Source organism: Thunnus albacares, chromosome 1 (genome assembly GCF_914725855.1).
Source record: "Thunnus albacares chromosome 1, fThuAlb1.1, whole genome shotgun sequence".
NCBI classification, from domain to species: Eukaryota; Metazoa; Chordata; class Actinopteri; order Scombriformes; family Scombridae; genus Thunnus; species Thunnus albacares.
This window is the reverse complement of record NC_058106.1, coordinates 36,285,322-36,299,600: the sequence shown is the minus strand read 5'-3', so window position 1 is coordinate 36,299,600 and position 14,279 is coordinate 36,285,322. Positions and strand designations below refer to the sequence as shown.

General features: G+C 38.6%; 1 protein-coding gene across 1 annotated transcript; it reads left to right on the top strand.

Moving 5' to 3' along the window:
- The first annotated feature begins 9,728 nt into the window (after positions 1-9,728).
- LOC122986023 (interleukin-17C-like) lies at positions 9,729-13,841 on the top strand. Its single transcript, XM_044357093.1, has 3 exons — positions 9,729-10,284; positions 10,455-10,693; positions 12,599-13,841. Exons 1-3 carry the CDS (start codon positions 10,261-10,263, stop codon positions 12,831-12,833), a joined length of 498 nt encoding a protein of 165 aa, XP_044213028.1. The 5' UTR covers positions 9,729-10,260; the 3' UTR covers positions 12,834-13,841.
- Positions 13,842-14,279: the final 438 nt, after the last annotated feature.

Sequence of the window (14,279 nt, the reverse complement as noted above, 5' to 3'; positions counted from 1 at the left end):
TCTTTCCCGCCTGCTCTTCTTTCTCCCCATCCCTCGACTCTCATCCCCTCGACCCTCACCCCCGCATCCTCACACCCCCGACCCTCTCCCTTCCCCCATCCATCCTTGCCTCTCCAATCATCCCTCTAACTATCCTTCCTCCTTTTCACCCTGCTCTTCCATCACCCCTCCAATAAACCATTAAATCCATATTCTAGAAGGAGTGGTCTTGGTTAGTGAAATTCTGATTATTTCACGGCAGTCACGTTTTACAGCACAAAAGAAATAACCATCAAACAGTCACAGATTTACTGTGGAAACAGACGCTCTTAGTTTCAGCTTCATTTCCCTTGTCTGCATTTCTCCTTTTCATTCATTCATTACATCCAACTAATGCAGCGGTTAATACAAAGAACAAAATTACAAATCTGTGTTGGCTCTGTGGTGTTGGCATTTCAAATCTGATGCTGTGCAGTGCGTCATAGGAGCATCAATCTCATTATCGCTTTTAGTGCGTTTGGGCCCGAAGACACTGACAAACTGCAACTTTGCCATGTTCTCTGTGTGTTTCTGCAGAACTCGCATCTTCTTGTTGCCGCTCTGTGTGAAACGAGTATGGCATATGTAGTACTCATACGGCTTCTCATCTGCACCAGGGAGGAGGGTGTTTGCTAAGTGAGGGACTCTTCTCAAACTGGAGAATATTTCCAACCACGAGAAGCTGTGAGTATCTTACCTGTATGTTTATGGTTTATGTTTATGTAATGTTGATATTTCACATCTCAATAGGACACAATTCAAAAGGACTGAAGTGCTTCACAGTAGTCCACAATCATGTTTCACCTGGAAGTCCTCAGGCAAGGGAAGAGTGTGACAGATAACCGGATCCTTGTTAGCTGTTGAAGCATCAACATAGATGGCCAGGAACCCCTCTACAGTCACTGTTGTGACTGGTACCTGCACCAGCTGAAGTTGACCAAGATTTAAAGCAGCACTTGTCTGCTCCACCGTATTCACCACCTACACAGAAGAATTAATGGACAAAAAGCATTTCACATCATTGAAAATTACTGACAACCCATTATGGTGGGTTGGTGTGGGTCCCCAACAGTAACTGTCACTGTGAAGCCTCCTTCCAACACCTCAGTCCTCATTTGCAGCAGAGTCAGATGTTGGGTCACCATGTGTTGGAGCTGTTCCCACCCCACCTGGACAGCTGAACCTGGACACATGCCTATCTATTGCATCTGCCTTCTCAGGTCGCTCATACTGTGAGCACAGGAATCCAGGAACAGCCACTGCTTTCAGCTCAGCCACAAAGGGTGCAGGGTCATGGACGACCTCGTTAAAGAGGAGGTCCATAAGCTCTGTGACGTAGTCTAAAACACAGAAGAGAGCACATAACATAGCATATAGTTTGAGTAATTCATATGTCTCAACTGACAAACTGTTACCAAGATAACTGCAATTATACATCTTGAAATTTGAATGCTTGTTTATAATTTTGCCATACACCTCGTCGCTCAGGTGGTGTCTAAATCTTGCAAGCAGGTAAAATGTGTTTGGAATCATGCATACATTAGTAGGGAGATGAAAAATGGTATTGATACAATTGATAATTGACTAACCAGTAGTATATTTGGTCTTCACCATGGACACAACATGTCCCCTTCTCTTGGCCCTCAGAAATTTTATTTGGAACCACAGTTGTCCTGCTGCAGTCCTCACTGGGATACGCCCAGAATTTTCATTGAAATGCAATGCAGCCAGGTAAAGCCTGAAATGAGAAGCCCTGTTACTACACAATATTGTAAAAAAAGAGAGACCAGGACTGCACTACAATATGACTTTTTAATATTGTCACAAAAATGAATACCCAGTCTCGATGGTCTAATTATGAGTTGAACGCATTGTATGTTATCTACTACACAATATTGACAACATGTTTACTATACAATTTACCTGCAGAGCATCCCTAAGTATGAGAATGCCATGTTTTTCGGCGCGAACTGCAAAATCAGACTTGACATCACCAAGAACACGTTTGTTCATTAGAATCTTCTCAAGCTTGTAGGTGGCCTTTGTGGCTTGATGGGGAAAGAGAATAACAAGAACATAAAAGATGAAGAGTGCATTCTAATTAAATGACAATTGCTATTGAATAGTGGCATATCAGGCTTCAGCCTCTTGTTTTTGTCACTGGAAGAGGGTGGAGGCACTTGGGGAAGAGTGGATTTTCATGGACATGCACATGGTTGAGAAGAGACTTCACCACTGTTTCCTCTCCACTGAATGAACCGGATGCTGACCAGTAGCAGTGATTTGTGATGCTCTCTTACTACTGTTTAACTTTCTTGCATGGGAAAACTGCCTCAGTGACTCTCCTTCCTGCTGTTTACGTTTATAAAAATGTTTTTCAATACTACCATTAACTTTTTGCCACTATACAGGGCCTTCAGGATACTGATAAGCCGATATGCGTTTTCCGTTTCCCTGCATAGGCAGTGCTTTATCTCACTTTGGGGTTCTCCACCCAAATGATCAAAGAGGAAAATGGTTTTTTCCTGTCTGAGAGGTGTCTGTCCTCCAGACAAGCCTCTAGTCCTCAAGGCCAACATTGTCAGGTGAGTCTTGATGACCATAAAATCTAGGACACCGCCTTTCCCGAGGGATGTACACCGTTCTCTCAGTTGGGTTGTAGTAGGGGGGTTGGAAATGGACAATTTTAGCTGTTTGTTCTCGGCTCGGAGAGCTCTTAGTTGCTCACCTAATTGCTCCTCAATTTCAATCACTTTAATAGTTTGCCAAACAAACTCTTTAAAGTCTCAGTAAAGCTAGTTTAGTTAAAAAAAAATGCTGAAGCTGTGGACTTCTCTTTGGTCCTCTGAGTAGACTACAGACCAGGAGCTGTATATCTCTCCAATCTTCTGTGCTGATTGCTGTTTACTACCCGGATCTAAAAAAATTGCTGAAATGGCCATACAAAAAAAAAAAAAAAATTACCACACACTCCTTCAAAATTCTGCTGACAATGCCAAATGTGACACCTGTCTAGGCTCAGAAATAAATACAGGTGAACTTCATTAACAAAGCCAAAGGTCAGTGTGTGGGTCAAAGTGCCATAACAGGCTGGTTTATTACAATCAGGGTCACTGACATCACTTGTATAGGTGGAGTTAAAAGTTGAAGCGTCTTGCTGTAGGAATGTGGCACACCAGCAAGTTGGCTGATGCACTGGAAGTATGCTAACAGTAAATAACCAAACTGCACACAAGATAACCCCCCCCCCCCCCCAACAGGTGAACTTCCACTGCACCAGCCGCTCCTGTGACCGGAGGCCTACAACAGCTGCAGCACTAAAAAAGATAAAACCATAGATACATAATCAAATCCAAAAAAATTCAATGTTGACATAAAAATCCAATATCTCAGGATGCGTTTGCACCCCTACATTACCCTAACAATCAAATAATACTAGTTGAAATACCAAGCGTTTACCAAGGAAGCATGTGTGCAAGATGATCACAGGAGCAACAGTGAGGCTGATACACCTGTGCCTCATGAGCCTCTTAATGGTTCAGGTGCTCTCACCCTGATGAATTGTACCTGGTTTCTAGTGTCCCCCTACTACATAACGTTAGCTTGTAGATGAACAGTGTATTTTCATTACATACACTATTACATGAAAATGATGCTAGTTTACACAATGTAAAATCACGTTAGGAGGCTCACCTTCAACATTTAATAGTTACTGTGGATTATAATTATAAAATAAGCACACAAGGCAACTTACACTCATTGGTGGACATGTAATGTGACTGCCGACCATGGCACCGGATGTTGGCCGGACAGGAGGAGGAAGCCCAGGCTCGGCCCCATTCACCAGTAACAGCAGTTTATCCGTGAAGCCCAGTTGTCTCCGATGAAAGTTTGCAAAAGTATCCAGTGTAAAATGGTCACTGCAGAGGTGGGTGTTGTTGGTATCCCTCAGCTCCCCATCAATGTTCTTCATCAGCTCTTCATGAAGTCAATCCACTTTTTTCACTTTTTCAGTCACAGTATAGCCGTTTTAGCCATGCCCAACAAATCAGGAACACAGAAATGGTGGAAAACAGTTTGACGCTATATCTCAACAATTCAGAGCTACATAGTTTTCAGTCTTTTCACATGATAATGAGAGTCTCAGTGATGATAGCCTGGTATTTGGGGAGCAGAGGCAATGTTTTTGTTGACTTCACTTCATCTGTTGTGAGACTTTTTTTGGCTTTAGAACATTGATTTAAGATATCTCTTTATTTAAGATAACATTCTGGCCAGCAGTCCAACAGTCTAAAACTTACAGATGTTCAGTTTACTGCCAAAGATGACAAAAAAAAAATACTTTTGCTTTAAAAATGACTTGTTATTTCTTAGCTCTCTAGGGGATTACACAGTAGAGGAGGACGGGGTAACATGAGCCACTTTTTACATTTGATGATTTTACCTCAACATGACAGTGTATTTGTTTCAAATTATAGTTACTATATATACCTCATGTTGTGTATCCATGGAAAAAAACAAGTTATCTAATTATCTCATCTGTCTCATTTGTTTGAGTCAGCACCATTATCCTGTGATGAAACATTTCTATCCTGATGGGAGTAGTCTCCTCCAGGATGACAATGCCCCCATCCAGAGGACACGAGAGTTCACTGAATGATTTGATGAGTAAGAAAATGATGTGAATCATATGTTGTGGCGTAAACTTAACATCAGTCAACAATTAGGTATTTATTCATCAACATTGTAGCACTGGTAACAGGAATCAAACATTAACATGAACAGTGTCTCTAGTCTCTAAAATATCAGAAAATAATTTTTGGGGGTAAATTGAACCATTGACTCAACTTGCCCCAACATCACTGGCACGTTTTACCCCAAAACCTCCATTTTGACAAAACTGTTTCACACAGTGGTTCAGATCCACAGTTATGCTAAGTTTATGACCTGGTTTTGTAGCTTACACTGACTTAAATTAACATGTAATAATGTCCAAAACTGATCTTTTTAAATTAAGATTCAAGACTGATAACTTTAGTAACATGATGAATTCACTTGGAATGACAAAATCTTTTTTTTTGCTCTGTTTTGCTGACCACTCTCTCCATGTGACTGAGTCCAAGATGGATTGAGTAATCAACCTCAACCAAACATTTCCTGTAGTTGCAGATCAGACCTGCACAACGGTCAGGAGGAATTTTGGACCGTTCATCTTTACAAAACTGTTTCAGTTCAGCAATATTCTTGGGATGTCTGGTGTGAATTGCTCTCTTGAGGTCATGCCACCGCATCTCAATCAGGTTGAGGACAGGACTCTGACTGAGCTAATCCAGATGACGATTTTCTTCTGTTTACGCCGTTCTGTTGTTGATTTACTTTTATACTTGGAGTCATTTTCCTGTTGCACCACCCATCCTCTGTTGAGCTTCATTTCACGGACATGGTCTTAAGTTTTATTTTGCCAGTAGTGCTGTAGAACGTCCAGATGCTCAAACCTGCAGCAATGTTTTTCTTTGATGCCGTGGCTTCCTCCGCGGTTTCCTTCCATGAACTCCATTCTTGTTTAATGATTTTATTATTTTAGATTTGTCATCAAAAATGTTAGCATGTGTCAGAGATTTTTGTAAGTTTTTAGCTGACACTCTAGGATTCTTTTTCACCTCATTGAGCATTCTGCGCTGTGCTCTTGCGGTCATCTTTACAGGACGACCACGCCGAGGTAGAGTAGCAACAGTGCTGAACTTTCTCCATTTGTAGGTAATCCGTCTTACTGTAGACACATGAACATCAAGGCTTTTAGAGATACTTTTGTAACCCTTTCCAGCATCATGTAAGTCAACAATTCTCGATCGTAGGTCTTCTGAGAGCTCTTTTGTGCGAGGCATGGTTCACATCAGGCAATGCCTCTTGAGCTGAACAGCCAACTCAAAACTGGTGTGTGTTTTTATAGGGCAGGGCAGCTTTAACCATCATCTGCAATCTCATCACATTGATTGGACTCCATGTCGGCTGACTCCTGGCTCCAATTAGCTCTTGGAGAAGTCTTTAGCCTAGGGATTCACATACTTTTTCCACCCTGCATTGTGAATGTTTACATGTTGTGTTCAATAAAAAATGAAAACATATAATTTTTTGTGCAGTATTAGTTTAAGCAGAATGCATTTGTCTATTGTTGTGACTTAGATGAAGATCAGAACACATTTTATGCAGAAATCCAAGTTATCCCAAAGGGTTCACATACTTTTTCTTGCAACTGTATATACAGTACACAAATGTACACATGTATACACTCTACATAACCACTTATATGTATATAAAGTAGCTTATTACATTACCCATTCAATATTTATTCAACACTCTCTGCACTCTTACACACCTTCACTCTACTTGTATCTTTGTCGACAGTTTATAGAAACTGTTTGACCTATATTTAGATGTTGTATGTTGGTCTCGATTTTTTACAAAAATACAGACTCTCCAAATGTCCCTTTTGGAAATCTACCTGGACTTTTTCATGTATAAATCACTGTAGACTTGTCACACTGTGTGCTATCTTCTTCAAATGTGAGGCAGTCTGCAGCCCCATTCTGCCCTTGACCTTTACAGAAATTACCACAGGCAGTTATTTAGGCTGAAACCATTTTCAGCCAAGCAAAATAGATACATTTAGACAAAGTTTTCCATTTCTACTAACTTCAAAGACCAGCTGCTCTGTTTCTGTATCACAAGAAACTCTGGGAAATTTTCTTTCTGGCAAGACCCAATTTATACATATAGTCACTGTGGTTCAGAGGCTACAGACTTTTTAAGTGCTCTGAAATAAGGGGTGGAGTGGAAGAGATTAAAGGCACCTTTAAACTGTGTACTCATTATTGTGCTGGAAACAGGCAAACATGCAAAAAGGTGATTGTTAAAATAAATTTTCAACAGACAGTTTTAAAAAATTCAAGGTGTCATGTTTGAGTTAACTTCTCCTTTTGATTTTATTGATGGTCACAAGGTTAATCGAACAGGAGGAAGTGAGAAAGCTAAATCTGTTAATGGCCAAGCCCATGTCTGTTACTAAAAACAGGCTGCACATGTTTATATCCACCAGGTTAAAAGGGGGAGGAGATCTATCCGATGTTGCATCATACCAGGAGTATGTCATCACACAGTGGCCACATAATGACATGGTTTCTCTTCTCTGCTGTTACCAAAGCAGCATGTGTATGTGTCATTATATGACAGTGCTACTGAATATTCTGTGTCAAGTGGGATGAGAAATGTTCAGGGGTTGCCTGTGGATGCCTCTCTGTGTATCATTGTATCATCCAATTTTTTATGACATAATTTGGTTATTTAGGGTGTAGCAGCAAACCTTGAGTCACATTACAAATGTCACTGATGGGACTTTTTTTGGCTTTAGAACATTGATTTAAGATATCTCTAGCAGTCCAACAGTCTAAAACTTACAGATGTTCAGTTTACTGCCAAAGATGACAAAAAAAAAAATACTTTCGCTTTAAAAATGACTTAATTGTTATTTCTTAGCTCTCTAGGGGGATTACACAGTAGGGGAGAATGGGGTAACATGAGCCACTTTTTACATTTGATGATTTTACTGAAAAATGAAAGTGTATTTGTTTCAAATAATAGTTACTATATATAGTAACTATTATAGTACCTCAGAGGTTGTTGTGTAACCATAGAAATTAAAACAAGTTATTTAATTATTAAGGTTTTAGAACAATGAGCCATTCACAAAGCACAAGGAGTCACTGAACGGTCTGATGAGTATGAAAATGATGTGAATCATACGCTATGACCTTCACCGTCACCAGATCTCAACCTAGCTGAACACTTATGAAGATTTTGGACTGACATGTTAGACAGCACTCTCCACCATTATCATCAAAACACCAGATGAGGAAATATCTTTTTGAAGAATGGTGTTCATCCCTCTAGAAGAGTTCAGAGACGTGTAGAATCAATGCCAAGGCACATTGAAGCTGTTCTGGTGGCCCATGGTGGTCCAACACCTTACTAAGACACTTTATGTTGGTTTTTCCTTTAATTTATCAGCAGTCTGTATGTACAGCAGGTTTGCGTGTGGCTTAAATCTAACGTTAGTCAACAATTAGGTATTAATTCATCAACATTGTAGCACTTGTAACAGGGATCAAACATGAACAGTGTCTCTAGTCTCTAGAGTGTCAGAAAATCATTTTGGGGGTAAATTGAACCATTGACTCAACTTGCCCCAACATCACTGGCACGTTTTACCCCAAAACCTCCATTTAGACAAAACTGTTTCACACAGTGGTTCAGATCCACAGTTTTGCTAAGTTTATGACCTGGTTTTGTAGCTTACACTGACTTAAATTAACATGTAATAATGTCCAAAACTGATCTTTTTAAATTAAGATTCAAGACTGATAACTTTAATAACATGATGAATTCACTTAGCATGACAAAAATCTTTTTTTTTGCTCTGTTTTGCTGACCACTCTCTCCATGTGACTGAGTCCAAGATGGATTGAGTAATCAACCTCAACTAAACATTTCTTGTAGTTGCAGATCAGACCTGCACAACGGTCAGGAGGAATTTTGGACCATTCATCTTTACAAAACTGTTTCAGTTCAGCAATATTCTTGGGATGTCTGGTGTGAATTGCTCTCTTGAGGTCATGCCACCGCATCTCAATCAGGTTGAGTCCAACATGGATTGAGTAATGTTGACTATTTCTTTCTGTTTGTGGTCACATGATTACTTTTGTTTGTGGTTACCTTGGTAAAGGTGGCTCATTTTACCCACTGGCTCTATTTACCCCGTTCTCCCCTATAGTGCAAGATACTCACATATCAGTGTTAGTTTATTTACTTTTAATTTTATTCATTTTTAATTCCTCACTTTGATTAGTCTGTTATGATAATCCTTTCAGTTGTGTTTTCAATGTTTCTATTTCTTGCGTCTTTCTTTGTTTTTTTCCTCATGTTTTGTGAAGCACCTTGTATTGCATATTTTTGTGACATAACAAACAAATAATTTAATTATCATTTCAAATAAACAGAATCACAGATATCTATAACTGTTCGATACAATGAATGCCAAACTTTAACCCACCCCTTATTTATGATTCATAAGCCGTATGTTAACATTTTGTAAGTAGATATAAGGTCTTTTTAAATGTTTACTGATATCATTTAACATCTTTAATTGTTCCTGTGAAACATCCGTAACAGGATTATGGTATTTAAACAGATAATGAATGAAAATATAATATAAAACTGTTGCAATAATATAAAATATGTATTCATAGGAGGTTATGTTGTTAAAAATACTGTAATAAACACTTAAAAATGTCCTTATAACCACATTTTAATGTAGCAAAGTGAATTATTTATTTCTTTTAATGTTTTGACTTGTCATAACAAGGTCTATTATATTATTATTGCAGTAGAAGCAGTTGTTCTGTTTTCCTCTTAACTTACAGAAATCAAAAATAGTACCAGCGGTGTAAAAAATGGTACCATAGACCAGCGGTTCTCAAAGTGGGGTTTGGGGACCCAGGGGTCCTTGAGGAGTTTCCAGCAAAAAGAGGAATCGTTTATTTTCACTATAATTCCATCCATAAGTAACACAATGACAGAATGTTTGACTACTCTGATCATCAGTTTCATACACTTTCTGTAATAAAACATTTTAAAGCAAAAATCTTATCAGATGGGGGTCCATTGTCTAATTTGTGTCAGTTTAGGGGTCCTTGACCTGAAAAAGTTTGAGAACTACTGCCATAGACAATGAAGACTGACTTATTAAAGTCCTGACAAAATCTAAAAAGTTAATAAATAGTGCACTACTCAGTGTATAAAGTACAAAATAATCACTTTAACATCAGTTCAATTAATATTCAAGGCAGTTTTACTGTGTAGATGTTTAGATTTAAACATACAGTCTACTATCATGAGGTGTTTTTAGTTAAATAAATGAGATATGAGATCAATTTTGGAGTTGTTATCATCCCTGTCAGACCTCAGCAATGCGCAAGTGAAACAAAACACCCACCAGGAGGCGGGATTAGATGGTGGTGGTGTTTTTCGCGCTCTGAAGCAGTGATTCGGTAGAAGGAAATACTCGTTTTAAGGATTTTCCCAAAACAAACGCCCGTGGCTGGGTGTGCAAGCCTTCATATAGATACAGTGTGTATATATAGGGTTCAATGGAGCAGTTGGTATCAGTCAAATCTGTTCGAGTGCAAGATGACGTGGGTCAGTCTGCAAATGGTAATTATGACTGTGCACCAGGCGGAGCACACTTTGTTTTACATACTTCACCTCACAGATTACAGCTTCCAGCTTTTACAGTTTCCTTCATGCGTGGATCTGGATGGAGCTTTGGACAGATTCTCCACAGTGGGACTTTTTAAAAATGTTTTGTTTTTATATGTTTATAGATCTCTCTCGGCTCGTTGCTGTTCCTCAACGACCAGATTTCTGCCAGCAGAGCGGACAAGGGCCCCAGACGCATCAGAGTAGAAAAGTTTGAAAATACTACCGGACTGTTTCTTGAATGGCACCAGAGAAAGCTGAGAGTCATTTCAACCCAGCAGCTGGACAGGGGGGAGTGCGTGAAGGCGGTCAACCAGATGCACGGCGATCCGAATAAGCGCTCCTTGTCCCCGTGGGAGTACAGGTGAGGCACAACATGTAGGTATGGAGGCCACAGAGGGACAAAAACAATCATTAACGTCACGACTCAGCAGGAATCTCTTATTATCACAACAGGTGGTAGGAGAAGTATTCAGATACTTTACTTAAGTAAAAGTACCAATACAAAAATGTAAAAATGCTCCATTACTAGTAAAAGTCCTGCATGAAAAATGTTATATATTGTTAAGTAGTTTTTTAAAAGAACACATCATCTTTTATGAGAAATTCATATATTTAGGATGTAAAATATTGATCTAGTATCTAGTAACTATAGTTGTACTCAGTTACTATTCCACAGCTTAAGCAAATAATGTACTGTATGATATTACTGGATTATTATTGCAGTTGCGTGAATGAGTATCAGTATTTTACTGTTGCAGCTCATAGAAAAGCTAATATTCACTGCTTTATATATTGCTAAGTAGTTTTTAAAATAAATATTCTATTCTACAAGAAAATCATGTTTTTATATAAGATCTTAATCTGCAAAGTAACTTGTAACTATAGCTGTCAAATGAATGTAGTGGTGTAAAAAGTACAATATTTGATCCTAAAATGTGGTGGAGCAGAAGCAAGATACAGAAGTTGTTATTAGTAGTATTATTGTTATTATTAGACAAAGTCTAAAACATGTTTAAATGATACACTACTGAGGAAAAAGTAAGTAAAGACCTAAGTAAAGTGCTAGAAGGACAGTACTTGAGTAAATGTACTCAGTTATTTTCCACCACTATCTTCCCTTAGGTAACAGTAGCAATATACAGAATGAGTATAAATATTCTTCATTATAAGTCAAATTACTGAAATTACTTCATTATAAGTTATTATTCAACATTTTACTTAAGTAAAAGTACATAGGTATTCACAACAAAACTATATATAAGTAAAATGATGCAGATTGGCTCATTTCACAGTGAATTTATACAGTATAGTACAGTGGTAGAAGTATTCAGATCCATTACTAATAGCCATAGTAGTCATATTACAATATGGTAAATGGACTGCATTTATATAGTGCTTACCTCAACGAACAAAGGGATTTTTACAACAACCGTGTAACAATATATAAACATATTTAAGTCCTGGAGTCAATTTTTACTTAAGTAAAAGTACAGAAGAATTAGCAACAAAATTAAGTGTAAGTAAGAATAAGTAAAGTACTCATTGTAATACTTTCCGATTAAGTTTTTGTTGATCGACTAGTCAATCAATCAACTAATTGTTGCAGCTCTACAATAAAGACCTATATTTCACATCCAGTATAGAGAGGAAGAATGATTACAGTGTTATGAGAGCTGTGTGTGAAGGTTACTAGACATCTGTAGCCTGCTCTTCATCTCTGGTGGAGGCTAGCAGCTCCAGGCTACACCAGCCACTTCTAGCGTAACACGCCCAAATCTCCAATACAACTGTCAGTGGTGGAGGTGCATTGTGGGTAATGTAGGCGCCAAGTTTTGACAAGGAAGAAAAATGTGTGGAATAAAAAAAGAGGACATCTGTGGTTCTGCTGCATCGATTTTAAAAACTGTTGAGTCCGACAACAGACTAGAAAAAATGTGGTCCTATCCTTTAAATGATACCTTTTTTTATATAACACTTTTCAAAACAAGTTACAAAGTGCTTTACATAAAATTAGAAAAAGACAATAAAAGCAAACGGTTAATAAAATATTATGATAAAATACAACAAAAGATAATAAAAATAAATGGAACTGATCCATCTTAAATCCTATTAGTTAGACCTTTAGTTATAATACTTACAAACTGAGAGAACAGAAAAGAAATGCTGGTGCAGCAGAAACTTAAGATGTCAAACTCATTGTGATTAGTTGCTGTATTGATCGCCTTGTGAGTTCTTAATGTCTGTTCTGTCGGATTGTCTCCTTCAGCACACACCGAGATGACAGCTGGCTCCCTAATGAGATTTCCGTTGCAAAGTGCCTTTGCAGGGGCTGCATCATCAACGAGGAGGAAAACCACAACTACAACTCTGTGCCTGTTTTTGCTCCATTGACAGTCCTGAAGAAGACTCGGCTTGATCCTGACTCAGACAAATATCGGCTCACATTTGAAGTTATCAAGATCCCTGTGGCCTGCACTTGTGTTGTGCCCCAAATTGATTGATCAAAGAAACTATTCTAATCATACATTGGCACCGATTTCTACTTTTTTCCTACTAATCTATTTCTATATGACCTATTATGGTATCATTAGTCAGTTAGCTGGCTAGTTAGTTAGTTATTAGTTTCATGTTTGTGGAAATTTTGGTCTTGAAGTGGGAACTTCTGTCAGCTGTTTAGGTGTTTTATGGTGGTTTCAAAGGTGCCACAGAGTTTCAACCAAAGTGAAAGCACAACTTTTAGATTCTGTTTAGGTGGTTTACTCCATTTGTGTAGACAGTGATGGTGGGTCCAAAGCTACGCTAGCAATTCTAAAGGCCTTTACACTCTGGGGGTGTTTTTTTGTGTGCGATTAATTCGCGTGTCAGTATGTTTTTTTCAGACTGTTTTTGTCATGAGTACTTTCACACAGTCAGCCTGGTGAAGGCAGTCAGACGGCTGCTTCTGTGGACAGAGATGCTGAATGCAGGTCGGTGATGATGTCAACATCATCCTGTGATGATGATCTTGTCCTTCTTCTACTCACTCAACAAAAGAAGAGGAGAGCGTTGTATATGTTCAATCCACACCGAGCTGCCGGTGTTAGTTAGTTTTGATGCAGATTATTCGCAGGCGATTATTTTGCATTTTCATGTTGCTTATTCATCACGCCCCTAGTGTGCAAAGGCCTTAAGGATGGTAATATCTGTTGGTCAGCTCACTTCTGTGGTCCAGACTGAAATATCTCAGTAACTAGAGACATTCATGGTCCCCAGAGAATACATCCTACTGACTGACTGACTGGGAAGGGTTCAGTGAGAGATTATATTGAACAGAAGCTAGTGGAACAGTGAACAGACAGGAAGTGGCGGCAGAACTTTGGTTCACCCTGAAACTATCACACATGAGCATTTCAGTGACGTACAGTATGTCAGGCATTCAGCCAAATGCTTCTGCACAAATACTGTAGAAAATTCTGTAAACACTCATCACAGTTTACAGCCTAAAGTCATGTTTCCAACAGCAACGGTCTGACCAACAGTGAAAAAACTACCAAAATATCCAATGGAAGCAAATGTTTTTTTTTTTACTTTCCATCCATTAGTTTTCAAATCAAGTAATCAGCTAATCATTTCAGCACTACCTAGAAAATTCAAGCTATGTAATTTTTTTCCTCACCTTGCCTGGAGTTGATACATCGCACAGTAACTAAGGTTGAAAGACCATCTGGTTTAACTCTGAAGCTCAAGTTGTAAAGAAAAGAGACGAGGAGATACATACACACAACAGCAACAAAATGCTCTTTACTACACAACACTAGTTACCTACATTTTTTAGTTTCGTTTTTAGTTTAGTTTTGCACTTTCTGATCAATGTCAAATGACATGACAAAAAAGCTAAGTATCATTACATGTTCATTTCATGCCGTAACGGCTAGCAGCTAGAAGTGAAAAATTAAAGGAAAAGATTG